This window comes from Taeniopygia guttata, chromosome 3 (assembly GCF_048771995.1).
Source record: "Taeniopygia guttata chromosome 3, bTaeGut7.mat, whole genome shotgun sequence".
Classification (NCBI taxonomy): domain Eukaryota; kingdom Metazoa; phylum Chordata; class Aves; order Passeriformes; family Estrildidae; genus Taeniopygia; species Taeniopygia guttata.
In genome coordinates this window covers 68,772,481-68,798,650 of record NC_133027.1, presented here as the reverse complement: position 1 = coordinate 68,798,650, position 26,170 = coordinate 68,772,481, and the positions used below count along the sequence as shown (strand labels likewise).

At 35.3% G+C, this 26,170-nt stretch overlaps 1 protein-coding gene across 2 annotated transcripts in view; it reads left to right on the top strand.

Annotated features, from left to right (window-relative positions):
- Positions 1-26,170, top strand: part of FMN2 (formin 2) — a 158,814-nt gene that overhangs the window by 34,328 nt on the left and 98,316 nt on the right. The window contains exons 5-7 of one of the 2 annotated variants that reach the window (XM_030268218.4): positions 11,854-11,886; positions 15,020-16,731; positions 17,745-17,889. In XM_030268218.4, the coding sequence (XP_030124078.4) occupies positions 11,854-11,886; positions 15,020-16,731; positions 17,745-17,889 (1,890 nt within the window). The remainder of the gene's footprint in view (positions 1-11,853; positions 11,887-15,019; positions 16,732-17,744; positions 17,890-26,170) is intronic. The other variant, XM_030268221.4, reaches the window with a different exon arrangement.

Genomic DNA, 26,170 nt, shown 5'->3' with positions numbered 1-26,170 from the left:
GTTTTATTGTGGTGTTTAAGGTTTTTTTTTTTTTGGGGGGGGGGTTGGTATTTGTTTTGGGGCTTTTTGTGTTAGTGACAGGAAAATTTAAGCATCACTGTATATCAAGCAGCATTTGTATTTGTGAAAATGGTCAGTAATTTGCTTTTCAGGGAAAAATAAGGAATGTGAAGTTAAATGCATACTACCGATCGTTAGACCTGTAAATTTCATTTGGGCTTGATCACATATTTTGTGAGCCATGGGTGGGGAGAGTATGTGTATTACCTTTATGGCTTGCCTTGCCAAACAACTTTAAAGAGTTATTTTAGCTGCTTAGCTAAATTCTTCTAACTTGATAATCTGGAACATTTTTAAACTGTAGTTCGTGAATTAAAATAATATTACAAAATAATTCTTCATTCTGGTATTTTAAGTTTAACCTAAAATATATTTTTCTCATGCTATTTTTATATTCCACTCACCCAGGTTTCACTAACAATGGTTTCTATTATTAATTGTGGAAAAGCACTTTTTTCCCTATAGTTACAGAAAGTTGAAGCATGTAAGGAACATATTTATCAGTCTCTAGTATTATAATTCATTGCAAGGAAGGACCTATATAAATGGTTTTCTTATTGGAAATGTAAGTAATTTAAATAGGTTGATGAATATGTAGTCACTTTTTTTTAAATAGATAAAATATTATGAGAATACCTATGAGAATGAAGTTTAGCCAGCAGCAATGGAGTACTGTGTGATTGCTTGAATGGCATTTACTTTTGATTGGGAAGTTTTCTTTATTTTTAGAACTAACCTAGTATGTTGTCCAATCCCTGAATTCTATTTGTTAGTGTTTAGGATACCCCCATCCCTCTTACTCTGTGATGATCTCTTATGGCAGTAACATAAACTTCTTCTGTTCTATACTATTATTTATCAATGACCTGCAGGACTAAAAGGATTACCTCACTTGCAGAAACTAGTCTCAAGTTTTTGCTGTATTATGTCATCATCATTCTGGTTTATTTCAAAAATCAGGGTGGAGATTTTTTTCTTTTGAGGAACTGTATGTGGATAGCATGTTGTCATATGTTTAAATTATTTCTGTGGTGTCCCAAGCAGTCAAGCATATTCTACTTATCTATTGGTGTTCATATATATAAATCATCAATCTATAAAAACATCTAGAGAGTAGCATGGCCATCATGTTTTTTAGGTAAATCCCGTACTGCAATCAGATCATTCTTGGTGTTATTTGTACAATTTTTAAGTGATGAACATGTTTCTATTAGAGAACTACCCTCTTGTGTGGTCTGCAGTTTTAATTTGTGAAAAAGAAAGCATTGGCTGAAGTTAGCCTAGTAGGTGATTTTTCTCTTTTTATACATAAACAAAAGAGAGCTGTAGTTTAAAATTTAAATTGACCTACTAAGTCTTCTTACAATATCTTCCCTCTCCTTTCTCTGAGAAAAGACATTTCCTACATACTATTAATATAATCGAAGATTATTGGCCAGAGCACAATTGTAAAATGATGTGGTGATAAATTGTCTCAGGATAAACAATTAACAAAAATAATCAGAATAATTTTAAATTTAATGCCCAAGTAATACAGCCTGGATTGTATACTTTGTTGTCACTTGAAGAGGCTTCTTCATATATATCCTCTCAATTTTCTTGTCTTCACAAATTTATATATAAACTGATTGTTTTACAGCATATTTTCTGAACTTTTTTAAGAGTGTTTTTTTAAGTGCAAAATATCTAGTTTTTCTAAATTACAGCTACATAAAAATAAGGATGTGGGGGTGTGCTTGCTTTTAATACAGGAATTGTTAAGTGGTGGAAAAGTAAGAAAAATTGGCAGCCATTTCAAGTCCTGCTTTTGAAATGCCAAATAGCAGCAATGTCTGCTTAGTCTTCCCAGTATGAACAGAGAACAGTTTGTTAGGCTTAACTCCTTTAGAGAAAGAAGAAGAGAAAAATTGAGTGGCCTAATTTAGAAACTCCAGCTTCAAACCTGATCTTCAAATTTAACAGCCATGCTTTGAGGAAGAGCCAATTTCTGTTCTGTTTGTACCCCTGATCTCTTGTACTGTCCTCGCAATTTTCATTACATTTTAACTCACTTTTCAGAGTAGCTTGATTTTGTTTACATGGTAGGTTAAAATAGATTCTTATCAAAAAGATTAAGAAAAAAAGAATAATTGTAAAATGAGTACATGTAAACTAGGCTTTGGTTAGTAGTGGGACATCACAGAGCCAGAAACATTAAGTTGTCTGAAAGGCACTTAAAAGCATTTTCTTATACACCATATTATAAAATTATTTTAAACTTCTGTGTTTGATCATTTGTGATGAGAGTCTTTTCTGTGGACCACACAATTTTAAAAACTAAGTCGTTATTACATTTATTTACTTGTCAGCATCCAGATGTAATGAATACTTCATGCCACTTTATGCCTGGTCCTTATAATCCCACCTCAGGAGAGGAGGTTTTGCTAGACTGTTGCAGTCTCTAGTAGATTGGTTATAAGATAGTTTACACTGACTATTTAAACTATATTTACATCAGAAAAGCTTATCATCAAAAAATTCTTATGCTCATAATATTTCTGTCTTAGTTTGGTTTGGTTCACCACATTTTACCCAACAAATAAATCCTCAGTCAAAATTATATGCCTTTTTTGGAATTCCAAGTATTTCCACTGGTACTAAAAGCCAGACAAAATTTTGGCAGTTCTGAGGTGCTGAAGATGGGTTTCTACTGCATACTCTATTGGTATACTTTCCAGCAATATCATAGGGAAACAATGCTAAACTTAAAAAATAAATTGCAAGCCAAGTTTTGCCATCTTGAAGATACTTTCTGCTTTATAAAAACAGACTCATGGAGTGCATCTTTAGAATATTCCTAACCACCTCATTTTACTGATGACTCATCTTTCAGTAGGGACCTTTCTTCTTAAGCTAGTTTTTGGCTATGACTTATTATAATTCCTTAGGGTAATAGCTTAGGATATTGGAAATGTTCCAATTTTGACACTTTGTAATACAAGAAAAAAGGTTCTGAAATCCTTTAAGATAAATACATAATCAGTCTGTTTAAAAAGTATAAAACGTTGGTGGGACTGGAATTTACTTTTCATTTTTATAAAATGTCACCACTAGAATTTGTCTCAGAAACATGCATGCTACCTAAAGCTCTCTCTTAAAAGAAATTTCAGAGATTATTCTTTATAGGTGAAGGCAAGACAAAGAAGGTAGATGAAAGATTATTCTGAAATTAATCTGAAACTAAAGAATTTTTTAAAATGTGAGATTTTATAAACCTGCTTTAGACTGTTATGACACTTGCAGTCTGGTATAAAACCTGTTTGGTTTTGGTGTTACAGCACATAGACCAACTATAGACAAGAGTAGTGAACCACTGGCTTCAACAGGAACCTGAGGAAAATTGGGAACTCTTCTTCTTTGGCTCACAAACAGCTCTGTGGCTGTAGCACTTCTAACACCATCTGATTCTGCACGTTCTTTCTTAAGATATTTATTAAGAAAAAAACTGCGAAGAAGTGTCATTCCCCTCCCATCCTTTTGCTTTTTGACAGGTTACTTTTTGTAAGGGGGAAGGGAAGTCTTGAGGAAGCAATGAATAGTTACTCTAAAACAATTATTTTTCTATAAAGATGACTGCCAGAGTCTTAGATTTCAGCAGGGAAAAATAAATTGCATACTTGAGTAAAAAAAATCCAACCAAAAAAATGTATGACATATTCAAAGGATCTATAATATACAGTTATCTCATTGAGGAAATAAAGGATTATGACAGAAGATAATAGTTTTGGATGTTTTCATTTGAATCAAGTGATAATGAATAGAAGTGTATATCTCCTTTTAAGAACAGTACCAATGTAAACTTTCTGCAAAATCATGCCAGCATACCAAAATTCAGAAAAAAAAAAAAGTTTAAAGAAGTCAGTGGTATTTCTCTGGGGTCTTTTATCTTGCAAAATGTAAACCCAGATTTGTAATACATGATGTGGAGGAACTTATATTCTAATTGTAGATCCAATGTTAGAATTCTGTAGCTTAGCTTTAAGTGGTTGAATTTTGGAACGCATATGTAGATAGTGGTGTTTTCTTGCTAGCATTTAGAGTAAATGATGTTTTTATCAGAAACATGCAGAAAGGTAACAAAGTTTGTAGGAAACAAGGTGATAAAAACCTGGTAGGAGAATTTACTGCCAGGGTCATAGGAACTGCTGAAACGTAGAATGTTTTGCTAAAGACAGTAAAGAGGAATTTAACCGTATCGAACTCCAGGACAAGTTACATGCAAATCAAGTATTTTATGTTGAAACATAATATTTTATGAAACATAATTTTTATGCAGAAGTTTCAAGTTTTATTAATTGAATTCTTAGATTCTTAATATTGGAAGGTACTTTTCAGTTCAAACATGCTGCCTTATTCAAGTTTATTTTTTGATTTATTTTCAGAAATCCTTAAAAGCACAAATAGATGTTTTATTTCCTAAAACTGTAGTAGGTAAATCAACTAAGCTTTTTGACATATGAAGTGAGAGTGTCTGAGTTGAGACCTTATTATAGCTTAAACAGAGACTGTCCATTCCAATCTGTGCTGCCAGTTTGTAATTAAATACTGTCGTCTGACAGTTTGTAATTAAGTACTGTCATCTGATACTGTTGGGGTTTCTTTGGCCATGAAAGAAGGACGAGAAGACAAATAGAAATATCAGAAACGAGGGAAGAAGTACTTATTTAGAGAGTCTCAAGAACATCCTAAAGAAGTCTGCCTACTGCGCCACTAGATGGCAGTTAAGTATTTTTGAATGGATTGCAAGGCACTTGCAAGTCATTCCCAGAAAGCCCTGCAGACACCCCACAGTGGGAATTTAAATTTGGTTGGGTTTTTTTTGGGGGGGGGGCGGGGGGGTTATGGGGTTTTTTTGTTTGTTTTTTGGGGTTTTTTTTGGGTTTGTTTTTTGGTTTGGTTTGGGTTTTTTTTTGCTCCCAGTCAAAGGAGTGGCTTTCTGCTAATTAATAAGTTAGCCTTTGGAATGTACATACACTTGCTCCATTTAATCTAACCAAGATTTAGCAATCTGAACTTCTCTCAAAGCAGATCCTCTACTTTCCCAACCCCTCAAACCACTAAATATTTAGAAAGCACTGCTCTGTCACTGTTGTTTTGATTAGCTAGTTGGTTTTTTTTAAACCAGTGAAATGAAAACATTTGGTTTGGTCTACTGGACTTCTGGATGACTATCTTTGAAGTGATAATTAAAAAAATATCAATAAATTACTATCATTTAAATAAAGAGATCAATATTCTGTTGAAGATGAAATTTGTTTCATCAACCACAATCATGAACCCATTTTCTATCTAGGTCTGATGAGGCAGAAGTTAAAAAAAAAAAAAGGAAAAAAATTGCATCAAACGTAATTAATTGACAAATACATAGAATATAAATCACAGACTACATATTTAAATGAAAAAACAGGAGTATAGAATGTCATGCCTGTGTGGTAGAAAAATGTAAGCAGTTAATTCTCAGAACAAATATTAGTGTTTTGTATTATATCCAGACTTCACAATACTTGGATTGACTTCTGTTATTTTGCTTGAAGGCAGTGTTTGCCTTTTTAAAAGAAACAATGCATTTTATTATTTTCAGTGGAGTTGCAATAACCCATTTTTGCACTCTTCTTCCTAGTCATGGCGAGACTAAAATTTGTTTTCTCTAATCTGTATTCTTAATGTTAATGTCAAGATGTTTTACTTCTATGCTCATTTTAGTTTCAAAGATTCTTTATTCTCTTTTTCCACTTTTATTGAGACAACCATATATCATAGATCTGAAACACATAAAAATCAGCACAGTTCAGTGTTGAGTGGATGTTAGGAGGTCACGATGATGTACAAACTCTTTTCCACTAACGCCCTTCTCCAAGCAAGTTTAGCTTTGATGTTTGGTGGTTTTTCTCAGGACTTTGCTCATCTCTGAGTATGGGTATGAGGTAATGGTGGTATGTATTTCCTGCTTTGCCTAGTCTGTGGTAAAATGGCAAGTCTTGCTCTGTTTCTCATGCAATGTTTTGATAACAGCTAAAAGAGATGAAAACGTGTGCTCTAAAAACCTGTATTTCCTGGGAGATTTTCCTAATTCAAGTCCTCTCAATATTGATTAAAATTCTTCAGAAAATGTGGGTCAAGTTAATGTAATTAATCTCATTTCACAGCTTCTTCATCAGATTTTATGAGAATACATATTAATAATAGTAACAGCAATAGTAATAATGTAGATTTTGCATCCTTTTACCATAATGAGCATTCTTCTTTTTTGGTTTTGACTATGCTTTATACTTAAACAAAGATGGGTTTTTTTGTCATTTTAGGTAAAAATTCTTGGACATGCAGTACCATTGTTAGGGTTTGGGCAATAATTGAGAGGAAAATGAGAATGAGAGTAAAACTGAGAAAATAATTTATTTTAACAAGAGTTGTTTGGCAATGCTTTAAACCCTGGACTGTAATGTGAGATACTTTCACCTCTTGAAAAAGGACAATTGTGGGATAGGGATTATATAGAAAGAATTATCGCTTTTCTGTCTGTGTTTTATTCCAGGCATTAATGCATTTCTTCTCTTGCCTTATACAGTGAGTTTCTTGTAAAATAATAACAGAGTACTGTAACTTCCCTTAGGAAGCAGTCAATGCAAATGCATGATAGCTATATATTTATTGAAAATTCAATTGTTTACTCTTCTCCTCTGACTCCTCACCGTTCTTGTTTATGAAAATAGATAAATTTGAGGTAGTGCTTATGTCATCTATAGAATCGTGGTTAGAGCAAAATGTATAAGCTGTGTTCATTAATTATTAAAATACAATTTTCTCTTAAATTCTTTAAACGAGAAATCCTATTTCAGATGGAAATCTATAAACTCCTTTTATACTAAAATATTACTTGTACTGTAAGTTCCATTACTTACTTATGAAATTTCTCTCATCTTTTGGAGTGAAAACAGAGATTTTGTTTGTTCAATGGTAACATCCTACACTTGGATTATGTAGAATGTTTTTGGCACTATACTATTTACTCTCAAGATTTTTTAAAAAAGAATTCCACAGAAATTGAAGAGAATAATTGAAGAAATTACATGAAATACAGGAAAGCAGTTTGAAAAAGTATATGTGTGTAAGTCTGTGTGTGTGTGTGTACATATCAGTCAGTATATGAAAAGAAAACTTGTAACATTCCTAGCAGGACATTTCATTTGGCACATGGACTTAAACTATTTGAGAGATCTCCTCCACATAAAAGTGAAAACTGTTTCAAGTTCTTCTTATATTTCTCTTGGCATTAAATATCAAGTGCTACCTTTTAGTGGTGTAAATCCTGAGATTTTATACAGGACCCTCTATGTAGAAGGGAGATAAGAAATGCTTTTCTTAGTAAAAATAAGTATTCATTTAGCTTAAAAATGCTCTAAATAATTAAAAAAAAAAAAAAAAAAAAAAAGGAAAGAAAACCAAGCAAACAATTATATACTGCCAAACCTAAATGAGAACTTAAAAGTAAGGCTGAGAATAATTTCTACTCTGGATACAAGACAGAGTAATCAGTTTATCTTCTACTTACATTTAGATCAAAAGTTATTACATTTTCCATCTTAAGTTACTAGAAGTAAAAGCAGTAAAAACACTTTTTATTTCCTTTTCTGTATTTTGAGTACCTGTTTTTCTTTGTATTTATTCTTTAGAGAGCAAGCCCAAAACTATTCATAAAAACTAACTTGCATATTCCTAAATGTGTAATTGCTCATTATGATTATTCAACTTTTTCTAAATATTTAAATTGGGGTTTTTTAATGTTCATGATACCAGAAATATTTTAATTAACTTCTCAATAGTTCAAGCTCATTTTTGATTACTTTATTTTGATTGACTTTTTTAAAGGTTCTTTTACTCAAAGTGATACAGCTTTGTTTCTAATATAGCTTTCACGCTTTTAAAGAGTTAAAGAAGATGAGTGACTTTCAGGCCCCTGCCTTCAGTATGTTCACGGATACATATGTGGAGGCTCTCTTTCCATTTCTCTAAACCTTTTTGTTGTGAGTAGTAGGCTCATGCTTCAGTGTATCTACAAAGATTTATTCTTACTGTGGATATTTTTTGCTGCTTACTCCCTGTTGGAAGCCCAAGACAAAAGCAACATGTGAACGTCCCATTTTGTGGTCTGGCTGAACTCTAGATGAAAAGGGCAAGTACTGTGTAGAAGTATCATAGTCTGGACAGTTGCTTATCAGGATGTGGCAAAGCTCATCTGAAAAATCATTACCTTTCTTGATCTCCCCTACTAGAGCTTAAAGGCATTCCAAGCCCTTCAAATTTAAACCAATAATGTTCACATTTTGACTCAAAGTATCTATATTGTTATTTCTAGCATAAAACCTTACAATTGTTACATATAAAGAGCATGAAAATAATATAATTAGTTTGCACAGTGACTGCTTTCCAGGTTGCTGGACAATTCAAGTGGAATTGAAAATAAGGGAGAGGTCTGGGGTGAAAGTGTTCAATACCTTTCTCTAATATGTCAATGCAGTAATGTTCAAGGTATGCCAGATTTTGTTTTAACATAATGAGATGAATTGTTGCCTTGGCCTGGACACACAGGAAAACTAACCAAACACTTTAGTACCATTGTTGAAATACTTTAGAAAAAACACAGGTGACAGAAGAAAGGAAGCAATTAATCATGTGTTAGGCATTTCAGTAAGCAATCTAATATAGAGGAGAAAATAAATCCAGACAGTTTCTATCCCAACTTTTAAGGAAATCTGTGACTTTTAAGGTACCTCTTGCTTATAGACTGTTGACTTAAGTGGCTAGATTCTAGTTATATTTTCATCTGAACTAGCAGTCTCTTTGCAATCCACAGCACAACAATTAAAAGACACCAAAAACAGGTAACATAATGTTATATTGAAATTAATAAAGTTCAGCTTTTCTTTCAGAACCCAGTCTCATTTACATGCTTGTTCTATGTTGGATGAGTGATAGAGTGATAGTTAAATGAATTTCTGAGCTAAATTGAGCTATGTGGATAGTAAACCCCTTTTTAAGTCTTATTTATTTCTGTATTGTTTCCTGCCTCGCTAATAATGAAATTTCATCTAGGCCAAGATGGAAACATTCAAAATTTGAGAGGGACTTTTTGGGTGGTTTTTCAGCCTGGATAGTCAGAACATTGCTCCTTGCATGTGGACATGCACAGCCTGTTTGAGAAATGCTGGAAACTCTTCTATAGCCATACACCTCTCACTGTATTTTTTTCCTGCTCACTCTTTCATACTCAAGCTACCAGGATATAGTGAGGGCTAAGCTTCCACAAGTGTTATTTGTGAAGGTTTAAAGTAATACTGTGTAATACTACAGAAATTAAACTTGACTCCTATGCATCTCCTTGGGTGGTCGGTGGTTCTGTGAGATTTTATTTTACCTTGTCTTGTCTGTAGTCTATGAAAATTCTTTTGAGGTTTCGATTATAGTAAAACCTGGGGATAACCTAAGGTTATTTTCCAACTAAGTTAAGAGTTACACCTTAAAGAGAGAAAACTCTTCCAATCTTTGATGTATCTGAAATTGATTATTTATTTAAATGGGTAATGTAAAGAACTGAGATCTTATCCTCTGAAATATGGTTATCTCAGGGATAAGGAATTCAAACTGCTCAGGAGCAGAAACTTCAAGAAACTAAGCTCATTTTTCCTCTAAATTCTAGCTTTCCAAGTCAGCATTTGCAATGCATGCATCTTTCTTCAAAGGTGTATGTTCCCTGTTGATTCTGTGTTAGTTTATTTGAACTATTTAAAATTCAATAATTATTGATCTCTGTATGCAATGGTTTGGGGTTTTTTTGTCACCCACAATAGGTGTGACAAAACCACTAGATTGATTAGATATGTCCCAGCTCTTGAGGACAGGAAGAGCTAGCTAATCCATTGCCAGCCTTGTGCAGGCTGGTGTAATCCATCTGTTGCAATATGTCACAGGGTGGGAGAGTAGCTCACACTTGCCAAATAAGTTTTATGACTTCAGACAGGGCAATGCACAACCCTGGTTTTGTTTCAGGGCTTGCTTATTCATTGCTATACTGGGGACCTCTGCATCACTTCCTTGCAGTTGTAGGAAGAAAGATGGACTACTGTGAAAAAGTGTACCCCTTGTGCAACCTCAGAATAGTAAAAGCTTCAAAAAGGTTTAATCAGATAGTCTGAGGAAGAAACTAGTATCCCATACTAATTCTACTCCTTCAGTAATTCTCCCTTATGCTATTGGCAAGTTTGCCAACTTTTGACTCAGTTTCTACTGCTGTAAAAATAAAATGCTGCAATGGGCCTTGAGATTAAGTGAAATGTTAGAATTAATTAGATGGGTGCTATTTTGTTTGAATGCAAATCAAGTCTCCACCAGTACTTCTCATGTACCAATCAATGACTGTAGCACTAAAAATGCCTGTTAAATGTTGTGTCTCCTTTTCTTAAGGTTGATCTGCAGTTGCAAGAAGTAGCTTTGAAAATGAGACAGCTTTAAAGAGAGAAACCTGATTAGAGATCACATTTCTCTGACTGAATTAAATTCTTACTGTGGCTCTGCTTTGTGCCATTCGGTGAGCGTGCGCGTTCAAAAATGTTTCACTTCGCGTAGAAAAGCAGCATTTATTAACAGAGCAGTTGGAAAGAGCATCCTTCCAAGTTCCTGTGCAGCATTACTGGTGCCACCAAGTGCTCCCAGGCACACTTACTAGAAGACCTGATGGGCCTTATTTTGCCGTCTTAATTCTGTTTAACTGTATGCCTCTATTTCCTGTGTGTTCTTGGAACTAGGTAGCAGCATAGACACCGATTAGTGAATTGTGATGTAGAGAAACTAAAAAGTCAAGGTTTTTTGCAAAAAAAAAAAAAAAAAAAAAAAAAAAGAGAAATCAAAGCAAATATAATCTTATCATCTAAATATAAATTCCATCCAGAGAGGAAATTTCATGACTCTAAGTGACAAATTGCTGAAAATTATCAAACTGCTGATGCAACTTTTTGACTTGTACTAGTATAAGGTATTAGCTTCTAAAACTAAGCTATAATATGCCTCTATTTTTCAAATATGCCAAAATAACCGACAAGAACTGTCATTATGTTTATTTTAAAAAGATACTTTATGACTGTTCATAAAGCATATAAGTGAGTGAAAGCTGAGTTAGAAAGATATAGACAAGTATATTAAAGAGACACGCATATATGCATGTCTATATATGCATAGCCTATGGCTAACTTTTAAAGATGTGGGTTTTTTTCCTGCCTGGAGATTTAGTTATAGAAGGGTCTATAGGTTTCAGTCACTCACCTGACAAACTAGCTTGTCAACTCCATAGAAGGAGGTAGCTGCACTCTGTTCTTTTACATGTTTGAAGATCTTGGATATGTTCTATCTATATAGATCAGCTTTATGCTGTACATCTGAAATGCACATGTGGAAAACATGACAAGATTGGAATGAATTCTATGCAATGTACATGTGCAGATCTAAGCGTACAACCTTTAGCCAGCAAAGCAAACATTTCCAGATCCATGTACACATAATCCTGTCGGTGCAGCCCAAAGAGATCTGTCCCAGACTGAGCATCCAACTCATTGCACATGGAACATGTACAGCCTGTTTGAGACATGCTGGGCACTGCTCTATAGCCACACACCTCTGAACTGTTTTTTCCTGCTCACTCTTTCATACTCAAGCCAACTGGATAAAGCAAGGGTTAAGCTTCCACCTTTCTTTCTTTCTTTACAGAAAGAAGACTGTTCCACAGTACCTGGGTCCTGGGTAAGAACTCTAAGCAAGACAGAGTTTCCTCATATCTCTTTTAAACCCCGTAGGTTTCTGCTGTGGAATTGTCCCCTGGATTGAAAATGAAGCTTCTTTTCATTATGTGTCTGTGGGTTTTTTAATCTCAGTCTTCTGATCCTTGTCAACAGCTTTTGACCATCTTTTACATGTATGAAAAATTAAGTATTCTCTTGCTTATTCTCTAAGGAAATAGTAGAATTTTCATTTCTGATTGGATTTATATAGTCTTGATTTCCTTCTTGCTTGATAAGCCCTTTGAAATCTAGCGGTCAACTTTAAACTAGGACAAAAGCAAAAATCTAATTAAACTGCTCTAAGGGCAATAATTACTGAAACACATAAATACTGAGGTTGTGTTTGTTTTGCCTTTGGTTTCCTTTTTTTTTAGACCAAATAAATTTAAGTACATCATATCCTCTGGATAAATATCTCTTCATTCACATCAGTCTTGTTTGTTCATATTAATGCTGTTTCTATGAAAACCTGGATATGTTGGTGATTGTTAGGTATAACATGATAGGAAATCGACAGCTTGTTTGAAATGCTGTATCTCAAGGATAGCAGAAATGCTGCTTCTTAGGGCATGGCTAAACAGCCCCTTTAGTTCATCAGGGCATTTTCATTTCTTGTCTGAATTACTAATTCATCTCATTGCATTGCTTATTTAAAAAAAAAAAAACAACTTTATAAAATAGTTCTTCTCTTGAAAGAAATTTTATTATCTGCAGGGTAAATTGTCTTGTAGAAGAGTGGATTCTGGGTTTTTCCTGCAGCTAACGTAGAATTACAGTATTCAAGAATTACTTTTTCTTGGTAAAAGTTGAATCTAATCTCCTGAGTAAAAGAGTGTTTAAAACAGTGAACTGTTCTGAGATCAGCCATTTTTAAGACAAATCTCTTCAGAGCCATTGAATATTGTGCCTAATCCTGTTGGCTGCAGTTTGTTTATGGCAGAAATGAATTTACTGTGTCTCTTATAAAATCCTTGTGGAGTGTTCTTACAGTATAAAATGGGAGCTTAGGAGAATTACAGTCTGGGGAAACTGGATTTGATCTCAGCTGAAAACTGGTGTGTGGCCTAGAAACACATTTCCTTTGATAGTGTTGCCTTTTGAAGAACTCATAGGCTTATTGTATCTGCAGGTGACTGGTAGGGGGATAAGAGTAGATGAAACAAAGGGATAAACAATATTGTATTTCTCCTTTATTAAGAAATTCTTTGAAAAAACTATTGCTCCTATGAAGTATTGACTTATTAAAGGAAACTGGATGGACTGAAGCACCATAAGTAATTGCAATGGGAATGCCTTTATCAGCCTTTTTTCCTTCTTATTATACTGTTTGTTATTATGTCTGTGTTAATTCCTTCACTATTCATTCCTTCATGTTCCTTTCTCTGTTTTACATTTTTTGTCAACCTGTGGTGGGGAGACCTAGTTGTAATACACAACCTTTTGTTCAAACTGCTGTTCCAGAAAGTTCAAACAATCTAAGAGATTGTAAGCTTTTTGGTAACGGTACTTCAAAATCAAACAATAATTGGTTTAAATGTTGTTGCTGCTTTACTTCTGGGATTGCTTTAGGACAACTGAGAAATTCTAAAATAAGAAATTGAAATTTTAAGTCTGAAAACAGATTCTCTGCAGAAACAGTTTTTAAGGATTATTGAACATTATATTTTACTAATAATCCCCAGCTGGAATTATAACTTTCTTTTCCAGGAAGAAAAAATTGCTTTTAATAGTTTCATGTGTCAAAAGATGAGGAAAATGTTTTCCTGAAATGAATCAAGGCAATTGATATATCAAGTATTGTATGTTTATTTGTAGGCTTCTTTACAAAGCCTATAATTTGAATATTTTAAATATTTCCTATTAAGCAAGCCTATGGTCTCATCTGAGATGCATATGATTTGGTAAAAGGAAATAAAAAGTCACTTAAGTTTTGCTGTAGCCACTTGTGCAACCATCCTTCAAGTATTTATTTGAATTAAGATGGTCATGTTGCATGACCATCTTAATTCAAATAAATACTTGAAGTGCTAGATAATATTTTAAATTGAGAGAAAAAACAAAAGCACTAAATATTAAATGTATGCAGTAGAAAATTATTTTTATTAGAAGATATTTTTGTTATAAGATCAAGTCTATATTTTCATCAATCCTGAATAAGCACAAATGGCTATTTTTAGACAAGATTATTTCTACTAGCAGGTTTGGATGAAAGGACATAACCATTAAATTTAGTACAGTTTATTACAGTTATTTCTTTAAAATTGTAGGAATTAATGTGCCTTTAAAGTTAATCGTTCCTCTACTTGGTCTACAGCAAGCAGAATCAGATGCTTTAGTGAAAGAGATAGGAAAGATTCGTGCTTGGAATGGTTATTCTGTATTTGACATGTTACACATTTCTTATCACAGTCTGTCACTTGGCAGAGGAGTTGTCCATTTGAAGTAGGATGAAAGTTCTCCCTTCCTTTTCTCCTTGCTTCTTTTCTTTCCTAGTCATGCTGTCTGGAGAAAAGCATAGTTGTTCTGTTTTGAGATGTATCTGCTTTCCAAAAGATAGTGTTTGTAGTGTTCTGCATTCCTGATCTGTGTTGTACCATTAAGGTTAATATTGAAATGCAGCAGTCAATACTATGCTGAGTCTGCTACTCATGGTCATCCCTTTAAAGAAACACTTAACATTTTTTTTCAATTAACAGAATTAAAGTAATGCTGAGCCCTCCCACCACCATGTCTTCATATCCACATGTAGGCAAATGCTTGCAGTACTTGTGCTCAGCAGTTGGTTGTTTTCTTAGGCAGGGTATTTGCAGGGAGGGAGGGGTTGCTACTCATTTCTGCTTTTGACAAGTATAATCACAGTCTAAAATATGCTTGTACTGACGAAGGTAGTGTTATATACAAGTAAGTGATTTTCTTAAACTGTCTTCTTCCACTTAAAATGTAGCTAGCCAAAATGATTTCTCACTTTTTAAAGCCTTGACATAACTAGCTTATTTTTGAACCTCTGGAATACTAGTATTCTTGATCTAAATTTAGTTTTTATATGGTGATGAATGTTATCCTCTTTTGAGCTTATTATTTGTTTTCTTTGAAAGGATGCTTTTGAGGTGAAATCTGAGGAGCGTGCCAGTGTCATCCAACAACTTGAGCAAACTATTGAGGATCTGAGGACAAAAATTGCAGAACTAGAGAAACAATTTCCTGCCGCAGAGGTACAGACTGCTGGGAGGGAGCAGGAAAATGAGCATGCACATGCAGACTCTGGGGAACTCAGCAGTGTGACTCTTCAAAGGAATGAAGAGGAGACCACAACCAGGACTGTGTCACAGGCGAGATCTGTACAAACGTCACCAACAGAGGATTATTTAACACATAAAATGCCTTCAGCCAGTGCACTGCCACAGCCACCCCCACCACCACACTTGGAAGGGGGCAAAAGTGAAGGGCCTACTCAGAATTTGCCAGCTCTAGAACTACAGCCCACATTCTGTTCTGAAATCTCCTTAATTCTGTCACCGAAGCTAATCTCAGTGCCACTGGATGCAAGCCAATCAGTACAGAGTATACCACAGTCACCTCTTCCAGGACCCAAAGTTGATTTGTCCCTTGCATTTGAAGGAGAGACTGAAACGAAAGTTTCCCATCAGCCTCTAAGCACTGTAGATGTAACTTGTAGTGAACATCCTCCTTCCTTGCCCCCAGAGCCCACATGTAGCATTCCCCCATCGCTGCCACTGACTGAACAGGCTGCCCCCCTGCCTGGAACACATGGCCATTCCTTTGTTACTCCCATGTCTGTGGCCGGATTACCACTGCCACCACCTCTGCCTGGCTCAGGACTCTCTGCTTCTGCTGTCTCAGCACTGACACACCTGGACCATTCTTTACCAGGTGCCATGATGTCACCTCTCCCTCCTCCTCCACATTTTCCAAGTGGGGAGATAACAACTCTGCCTCCAGCTCCTCTCCTTCCATGTCCTGGATTCCCTCCACAACCTTTGCCTGGAGCAGGAGTACCAGCTGCTCTGCCTGGTTGGGGTATCCCACCTCCCCCTCCACCACCACCACCTTTACCTGGAGCTGCTGTCCCTCCTCCACCTCCTCCTCTGCCCAGCCTGGGATTTGCACCCCCACCACCACTGCTTCCTGGAGCAGGACTGCCACCACCTCCTCCACCTCTGCCTGGAGGGGGCATTCCACCACCTCCTCCTCCACCGCCACCTCTGCCTGGTGCTGCTGTGCCCCCTCCACCTCCTCCACCACCTCTGCCTGGTGTAGCTGTGCCCCCTCCACCTCCTCCACCACCTCTGCCTGGTGTAGCTGTGCCCCCTCCACCCCCTCCACCACCTCTGCCTGGTGTAGCTGTGCCCCCTCCACCTCCTCTGCCTGGTGTAGCTGTGCCCCCTCCACCTCCTCCACCACCTCTGCCTGGTGTAGCTGTGCCGCCTCCACCTCCTCCACCACCTCTGCCTGGTGTGGCTGTGCCTCCTCCACCTCCTCCACCACCTCTGCCTGGTCTAGCTGTGCCCCCTCCACCACCTCTGCCTGGTGCTGGTGTCCCTCCACCACCCCCTCCTTTGCCTGGGTTGGGGATGCCTCCTCCAGCCCCACCACCCCTTCCAGCACCAGTCCAGGGCAGCAGCTACCCAGCAGTCCCACAGGGCTGTGGTTTTCTTCCTCCTCCATTACCATCTGGTTTATTTGCAATGGGGATGAATCAGGAAAAAGGGAGCAGGAAACACGTAATAGAGCCTACTCGGCCAATGAAGCCTCTTTACTGGACAAGAATTCAGCTCCACAGTAAAACGTAAGTCATAGAGTTATGTAGAGTGGTGGTTTTGCTTTATGGCTGTCTTGATAGTATTGACTATCATTAGCAAAAGTCTTTCCTACTAGGTAGGTCATGGGTGCAAATAGGATTTTATGCGTAGTTGGATATGCAAATAGGGTGCCCATTTTCTTTAAAGTGTGCCAAAGTCATTTGCACATGGAAGATCTGTAGCGATTTCAGTGTCCTTTGGGGCTACATATCACATGTGGATAAGAGATCCGGGGGTGATGGTGTGCTACCAAGTGTTCTGTGAAATGTTCTTCAAAATGTTGTATTTTTGATTCCCCTCAAATTTTGAAGTAGCATTGGTCTCTCTCTGGAGCAGCTTGCAAGTTTTGGTAGTGTCTTCCTTCTAGATTAATCTGTGCTGAACACATTCTGTCCTCTTTCCTTTTTTCAGTGACCTTGAAATACCTTTTTTTCACCTTGTACACTCAGCAGACTCAGATTCAATCTGCAATTTATTTGCATAAAGTGATTCTGATAGCCCTTACTTGGGTATGATTTGGTTGTTGATGTTTTTGGGGGCTTTTGTAAAACATCATTGCTGGTCACTAAAAAAGTTTCCTTACAAATTTTTTTCTTATATCTCTGAGTAGTAATTATAAAACCCATCTGCTGTTATTTAATTATGAGTTTATTCTTTCTTTGCAAGTTCTTGCCACTGTCACACGGGTGGTCAGTAAATAACTGTCTATTTCTACTTCCCTTCCTGTCCATGTCTGTACATTTTATAGTCTATATACAGTCTATTTTTATTCCTAGGTATGTAGAGTGGGTGAATATAAATAAGCCTGACCATATCACACATGAAAAAAGAAGAAAACACAGAAGTATGAGGAAGAATCAACAGTAGCTTTTATCAAAATGCTGCTAGTAGAATTTAGAAAACAACGTTTAAATTGCTGCTATTTTATTTTTTTAATTCCTCCATTTATGACCTTATTTAGTTTGACATTGCCCTACATAGGTCTTTTGCTTAACTTTAGAGATTCTAGTGCTTCACTTGTGTGGGAAAAAATTGAAGAGCCTTCCATAGATTATCATGAGTTTGAAGAACTGTTTTCTAAAACAGCTGTTAAAGAGAGGAAGAAACCCATTTCGGACACCATTACAAAAAGAAAGACTAAACAAGTGAGTACTCATTCAATTTCAGATCTTTTGTAGGCTGTTTTTTACATAAAGACAGATTTTTGCATGCAGCTGAGATGAATTGTGTCTGGTGTGGAATTGTTATCATATATAAATACACACTATACAAAAATAAGAGGAGGAGGGAATGTAGGATGTATTTCAAAGTTGTACATGTTAACGGCTGAAGTTTTCTTTACATAAATTACTTTTCAAGTATGTATTTTCTTAAAAATATCTTTGCTTTATCCACTATAAGAAAAATAATACTAAAATAATTAGGTGCATATATGATGCTTTGAAATTGACTGCAGATGTGAAAGGAGTAGTATATATCTATTATTCTGATTAATTTTATACATTAAATAATGAGTTGCATATGAAGTACCATGACTTCAGAGAAAAATTATGCTTCAGAGTCTAATTCCTAGTGTTATACCAATCAGAATAGTTTTAGGTTTGTGTTGTGTTTATGTATATAAAGAATATGAAGTTTATATAGACAATAAATGACAAGCACAGCTGGGAAAAGTCCAACATTAATCAAACCACTTTCTTGAGACAGAATGGTGTTCAATATAATAAAAATGGGAAGAATACTTTAAAATGTAGAAGTTTAAATCCCAGCATAAAAGAATTAAATCTGAATGTTTACATGACTATTTGGCTGTAATCTTCTTGGTATCTGTGTAAAAATCAAATTGCAGTGGTATGCTAAGTAATTTTCAATAAAACTTTTAAGTCAGAGAGGGGGATGGTCTTATGTGGGCTCCTGAAAAGCAGTTAAAGTTCTTGTTTTATCTTGGTTTCATGCTCCTGTACTCAATTCAAAACTAGGCAGATTTTTCCATCAACTTTTGACATGCAAGTTAGTGCTGTACAGGATTTCATTCCACATGGGATACAACTAGACCTTATATCTGAATATAATCTATTAATTCTCCACCTCTTGGTTCTGGACATCTTGTCCCCATAGACACATTTTGGCCAGGTGCTTTACTGCGCTGACAGCCTGTGGTAGGCAACAGGACTGGTAATGTAGTTAGGATGATTATCCTAAGGTGTTGGATAAAACCAATGGATGGATGGAAAGGATAGTGAAAACGCACATAAAACTGTGCTGTACTAGGCTGTACTAACTGGGATGGGAGAAAATGTAAGGCTCCATTGTTATGTTGCTTCCCTGCAGTAAATCTCCAAAGTGCAAGACCTTTGCTCCTCTTTCCTCCTTCTAGAAAAAGCCATCTTTAATGGTTATTCTTAGCTTAATTACTATCATAGTTGTTTAAGTAAAAAAAGGAATGCAAAAGTGATGCTGTGTGTCCCTGAAAGTTGCATAAGATTTGGTGATGAAAATCTCCCAACAGAGTGGAAATCATGTCTGTTTACTTCTGTAACATAAAAAGAGCTTAAAAACAGTGATTATTAATATTAGATGTGGATTTTAATACTAAATATTTATTTTTCTTGCAATGTCATAAACCTAGGTATGTTGTCAGTAATTTAAAAAAATTAAATTAAAATGACTGATTGTTCTTAACTTCTTTGAAAAGAACAAGATTTCCTGACAGAAATTTCCACACAGAAGTTTAAGGCAATCAAAGTAGTTGCTGTCAGCTAGGACAAACACTTCTGTGAGCCACCTTAATTCACAGACGATAATTCTGTTTCTTTTCCTCTAGTAATCAAACAAATGTACTGCTCTCAAAAATAGACAGAAATTGCCTAATAGAGAAGTCTGGCTTGTTGAATTGTAGTATCTGGGGAGAAAAGATTCACTAAACAGATAAACAGGCTTTCATTAGAACTATGGTTAGAGCTATCATTTATTGCAGATGTCAAAGTCATATGTGAGAATACAGTTAGGGCTTTTCAGAGTACTGCCATAAGACAATTGAAATAGAACAACTTCACAAATATATTCCACGTACACTCCCCTCAGCAACTTGGAATACAGGACATCATTTTGGAATTCTTTTAATCTACAGTGCAGCAAACACTTAGATAATGAAGTCAATCCATGCTTAGGAGAAGAAATAGTTATTTGGGGAAAGCACAGCTGTAATTCCACATGTTTTTTACAGGGAGCACCAAGTGCTGTTTAAATGGTTACTGACTTTACATGGCTTTTGTGATAGTAACAGTTGTTATAAAGATCTTACAAATGGTGCTTCTGGAGTGATTTTTACAGTGACATGTTATGCAAAGCAGATGTGTTTTGTCACCTGTTGAACTATGAAGAAACACTGTAGAGAACAGAACCAGGACTCTCACTCTGTTGCTTTCCCAAAAAGCTCTTGTCTGGCAATTGTTTTTATTCCTTGTGTTGATGGGCAGGGTCTGGTTAGTGAATGTATTGCTTAGATGGATTGGATGTGAAGCACTGGCTACACTGGAAATAGTAGTAATGAAAAAATGTACAGATAACTTTCAAATGTATAAGGTATTTGGTACTCTGTATAAACACATGATTTTAATAAAACTGGTTTTATTGCAAGCTGAAATAAAAATGTATTTTTGCACGTGGCAGGAGGGAGAATTCTAGCTAATCTGTAGAAAGATTTGATAGTTTTGGGATATTTTAGTGGGTGAAAGATTAATGATTTTGAAGTACACTGCTGTCCTGCACACAGAGCTTTCATTGTGTAAGCCAGAGACTATGCATATGTTTGTTGTGTATGTGTATGGATATGAATGATATAATTTTTTTCTGAATAGTGAGCACTTTTTAAGTGGTAAAATTAATCTTATTGCTCTGGGTTGATTGGGGTTTTTTTGTTAATGAATGAGTTCATTTCACCCTACCCAACTATTGGTTGTAAATTTTTTCTCAGCATGATCATAATCAAGTAATACAATATAAATCTCTAAAACTTTTTAAAAAAATCATTACACCTAGTATTATTCAATACTAGGCTCCACTAAAATCCATTCCAGAACTTTAAAGAAAGAGGAAGAATAAAGCATTATTTATTTGTGAATGCAGCTGATTTTATTCTTACCACCTCTTATTTGGTGCTATGGCACAAACTGTGATTTATTTTGTGCTGTTAATGCAAATATATATCAAATTCTCAGCTGCCGTAAATGTGTGCAAGCTCACTCAATAAGAATGCCTACTAAATCTTCAAAGAAACTCCTTTATAGGCTATATTGTATGGTGGGGCTGCCATTAATACCTATTAAAGTGGTCTGACTTTCATTAGAAGTCCCTGTTACAACATTACCAAAATTTAGCTCTTTAGACTGCAAGTTTTGTTAGGTAGGGTGTTTTCCCCCAGTATGTGTCTCCTTCATTTTGCCAATGTTAAGAAAGGAAACAAGGTCTGTTTTTCCTCATGTCCTCATAGTTTCATAGACTTGAATTATAGAGAAATTTTATTACGTATATATTTTTAGCTGTAGAAAGGGTGTCTTGAATTTTGATGCTCTACAGGTTATAGGTCTGTTCCTGTTGCTTAGAGGGGCTTCAGGTATAATCCTGATGATTTTCTCTGACTTTTTACTGGTAGTTTGGAAAACAGGAGCCAAGAAGAGGGAGGCAAAGGAAGATTAAGAAAAGTAACTGGGGAAGGAGTGAATAACAGGGGATCTGACAGCTGAAAATATAGAGCATGTTAGCTGTGATTCTGTGTCACCTCTTATTCTGTCTAAAGCAATTTCACTCAAACTTTTTGTGAGACTGGGATGTTTTTGATCTGGGTGTTCCTTTAAACCAAATTGTTAATCTCATCAAACCTGTGATGTTTGATCCAAGCAGAGGGTAAAACTCACTCTTCTGTCTTGTTTAGCTGTGCCATGTAGTTATAGTACAAGTTTTGATTGTGTGGCTGAGTAGTCTTTTTCATAGAACCTCTTCCATAGCTCGTGTTGTCTGTGTTGAATGAGCACAGTCCATAATTATTATTAAATTAATCAAAAATTGCTTTATAGCAATTGCTGTGTAAAAATTGCTTTATATCACTTGTTGCAGCACTTAAAACACAAGTAGTTGGTAAAGCATGAAGAAAATGGTCTCATGATTAAGGCTCATGAAAATGGTCTCATTATAATTCTCATATTGATTCTCAATATTAAGAATATACTTGTATGTCAAATATTGGCCAGAGTATATTGAATGGGTTTGGTGGAAAAATGGTGCATAATCAGAAAACTTTGAGATCAGTCAGCATAATAGAATGGACTGAGCTGACTTGCATGGGTTACTTTCCTAACTTTTGAACAGTCATTTTAGAAACTTTACTGGTAACCCTCTAACTGTACTTTTGGAAAATATTATTGAAGTAACTGCAATGAACTTTTCAATCACAGACCATGTGCTTATAATCTATCATGTAAATGAAAAAAATGTTAAGGATTTTCTCATGTAGAAAGTCCACTATGAATCTATTGACATCAATATTTAAAACACTGTTTCCACCCAAAAATATAAATAGTAGGTTGCTAAAATTTCATTTGGTTTCAAAAGCATTAGATGCATAAAAGATGCACCAGTGAAAAAGTTTAGTTTATGATTTCAGGATATTTGAATTTTAAGTGACAAAAATAAGATGTGGAAAGGGAATACTTCTGGAAGTAAAATGCCACTCCAGTCCTTAGAGTCAGAGGTCTTGTTTCTTAGTAAGGGACATTTTGCTATTGCTCACCGTCCTGTTGAGGAACACAATGCTAATCTAACTTACATAGTTTTTAATTGAATTTACGCAATCTAAGTATTTTTCCACCTAATGTCATAAATTATATTAACTGGGGTAATAATCTCTTAATAAAAGATTACCTCTACAGAAATAGTTTTATAATGTTGATTTCAAACACTGCTATTTAATGCTAAAACAGCCCAAAAGAGCATGGATTGTTTCTCATCCATATTGGTAAAAGCTTTATTTATGAAATAACACAACAGGGTAATAGAGAAAATGTATGAAAAGTAAATATTATGTTTCATTGCTATGCTCAAGCATAAAGTTTCAGACTTGGCTGCTTGACTTCACCTATTTGCATAACATGTCAACAACTTACATTTAAAATTATATCTGAAAGGGAAAGATCTAGATTTAGATCTTCAGTGGGTAAAGAAACTAGCTTATTTCTAGAGGGTATTTTTTTGTTCTGGTTAGGATGGGAGAGATGCTGAAAATTATGCTTTGTTATTGATGCTCTGTGAGGTCAGTTAAATCATTTTATGCCTTCGGTATGGATATATTGTTAGACAGCTGGGAGTGTTTGTTGGTTTTGGGGGTTAGGGGTTTTTTTTTGTAGATATTAAGGAAAAATTTTTAATCTCCTATTACACCAAAGTGACCACACTACTTGAAGTAGTCCGTTTCCACTCTCACAATTGCCATTACTATCCAGAAGTTACTTCTGAAATTACCTTTAAAACAAGGCAAACAAAAGGTTAACTAAAACCCACAGCAAACACAATAAAACCCACCTGTAAGCATATATTATTCTGTTATACCTATAAGAAGGATATACAGGGGAAAGATATAATGGGTCCTCTTCTGTGATTGACCATTTTACACTTGGAATGCTTGAATCTGCAGAACAGACTTGTCACAATGCCTGGTAAGAAGGTAACTCTATTACTGCCCTGATCCTGTCTCTTAATGTTTGATTTGGAATTTTGTTGTTTCTGCCTCTTTCCTGCCGCATGTATGAGCAATGGGTCTTTGTAAAGTGGGGTTTCCTGCATGTGACTGTGTTAGGTACAGCAGTTTTTCTTAACCAGTGAGAACTTTGGGATATTTTTTCTAAATGCTCAAAATCAGAAATAGATAGTGAGAATCATTGAAAATTCCATACATTAAGTAAATACTGTTCTAGGGAAAAGTAATCTTCATATTTTTTGCTCTGGGGTTCTCATCAAACGTGTGTTCTGCATTACCTTTCACTAAATATCTCTTTGACTGTTTTTGTTTGTGTTAAACAATCAGGAACAAATTTGGCATATAGTTTGTTAATGCTCAACAGTGAGGACCACTCAAGAATTAGAAAGTTTGTCCTAGACTTCAGGCTGCAGATAATATCTCTAGCTTCCTTTTCCTTTTTCTTTTTTTTTTTTTCTTTTTAACTTGTTTAAAACAGAGTTCCAGAGCCCAGACTAAAAAGGAGCTGGGTATTGTGTCTGAGGCTTTAGATCTTGCAGAGATTGGATTTATCGAACTTTTGTTGTTCTGCCTTTAAATGGCGTCACTTGTCTGTAGCCTGTAGGCCCAGACTACGCATCTGATTTATTTTATTGTTTTACTTTTAAATGTGGGAATTGCTTTAGGCATTTATGCTAATATTCATATTTTCTGAATTAGTGTTGTATTGTTACATCCATTCTATTGGAGGAAACTCTAGTATTCATGCAACTGACTGAAATGGGAAAGAACAGCACAAGAGAGATTAGTATAAAAGTTGACATAAACTCTACATTTTAAATAAAACCAGGGAAAGTTGGTAGCTGCTATGTGAAACTGTTTTATCTGTTGCTGTTCTGCACCCATTCAGCTGATGGTCATGCTCTTTGTCACCCTTTTGATATCATCATGGTTCAGAATTTTGGCAGCAAAGATAACTTACTCTTCATGTGGACATGTTTATTTTTTTGCTTTGTTTTGCTTCTAATCACTGTCAAAACATGGCACTCAGCAACTAATTATTTTCCTGTCTACCAGCTCACTTTCAGAAAAAGAAGCTTCTTTTTCCTGCTAACTTTTATCCAGGACTTGAAAGGATCTACTAGGTCACTAAGTCTGGTCCTGCTCCCTAGACAGGGATCATGTTTTAGCCTGCATGACAACAACATTAATTTATTTGTTTCTTTTTTGTCTAGTGCTGATCCCCTTGCTGTATTTGTAATCCTAATCTTAGTAGCTCTCTGAGCTTTAGAATTCTGATGGGAAATAGAAACTGTGATTTCACAGTTTGAAGAAAATCTAATAGTACATGGGTGCAGAATTAGATGTGGGAAATTCCCAAGATCAGACTCCAACTCATCCATGGATTTGGGGCCTCTAAGAGGGAACAGTGTAGTTTTCCCTTCTTTGGAAAGGCCAAGTTGGTTCTAGGTAGGTTCACATCTGAATGCAGTTGTAATTAATTTTTTTTTTTTTTTGTAGAAGACCACAAAGCTATTTTATTCTTGATTTTCTTCTTTTGCTTTGTTTTAGTCCTCAATAACATAGTATTCTACATCAGTTCAATTTCTACTCCATTTTTGCAGAATCTGAGGGACAGCTTACCTCTGATGAGCTCTTGCATCTTTGTGTCACTATTGTTTTCTGACAGCACTTTTGCGATGAGTTTGCATTTGATTATTAATTCACTTTACTTGTAAGCTTTGGGATAGTTTTCTAGTTCAAAATACAGGCAACAAAGGACTCCCACTGTATTCTGACACCAGAAAGTTAGTTATGCTATTAATACACGATGTTTTGGACTTGAGCAATAACGATAGGAGCTGAAATCAACGGTTCCCCAACACCTTCTTTACCAAATTCGGTCTTTTCAATGTTGTTGGAATACATAACTTAAGAATAAATTTTTTCAACTTTTTAATGTAACATACAGTATTGTTTCTGTTGTTGCTCTGCCTTTCCTGCAGGTATGGTTTGGTAGCAACACGAATTGAAGAAATTCTGGGTTTTTTGAAATTTTGTAAACAATTTTTTTTTTATAAAATGGGAGATAGCTTTTTGGTTGCTATTACAGACTGCAACTTAATTGAGAGAAGGATTTGATCTATACATTGCTATCCAAGATCTACTTTATTTTGTAATCCTTTTGTAGCTGCAAAGAAATAAATTGATAACAGCTTCTCTTTACAAGAAGAAAATCTTATCTTGACCTAGCTTTATCTCAGTTCCAGGCATGAATGAAATTTTTTTTCCATTTAAAAAAAATATTTTGAGTGATTATAGCCTATTAGGCTGTAGTGCAGGTTATCCTAATTGCATTTTTTTTAAATTACATTAATTTTACATTTTAATTCCAAAGAATCTGACTATCCTTTCTTAGTTTAAAATTCAAAATAGTATATAAATTGATTAAATGGATATTAATAGTATATAAATGTATATATTTAATAGTATATAAATAGTATATAAATGGATTAAAAAATTACATAGGAATTTCTTGCTAATTTTTGACAGGTGATGTGAGTAGCCATGCTTTGAATTTAGGTCTTTAACCTTATGAACATCAGTTATGACATACTTGTTTTCCAATGTTAAAATTTTTGATTAATTAGCAGTATTTTTGCTGTTGAGGCATCCCATCCCAAAAGAGAAGGGAA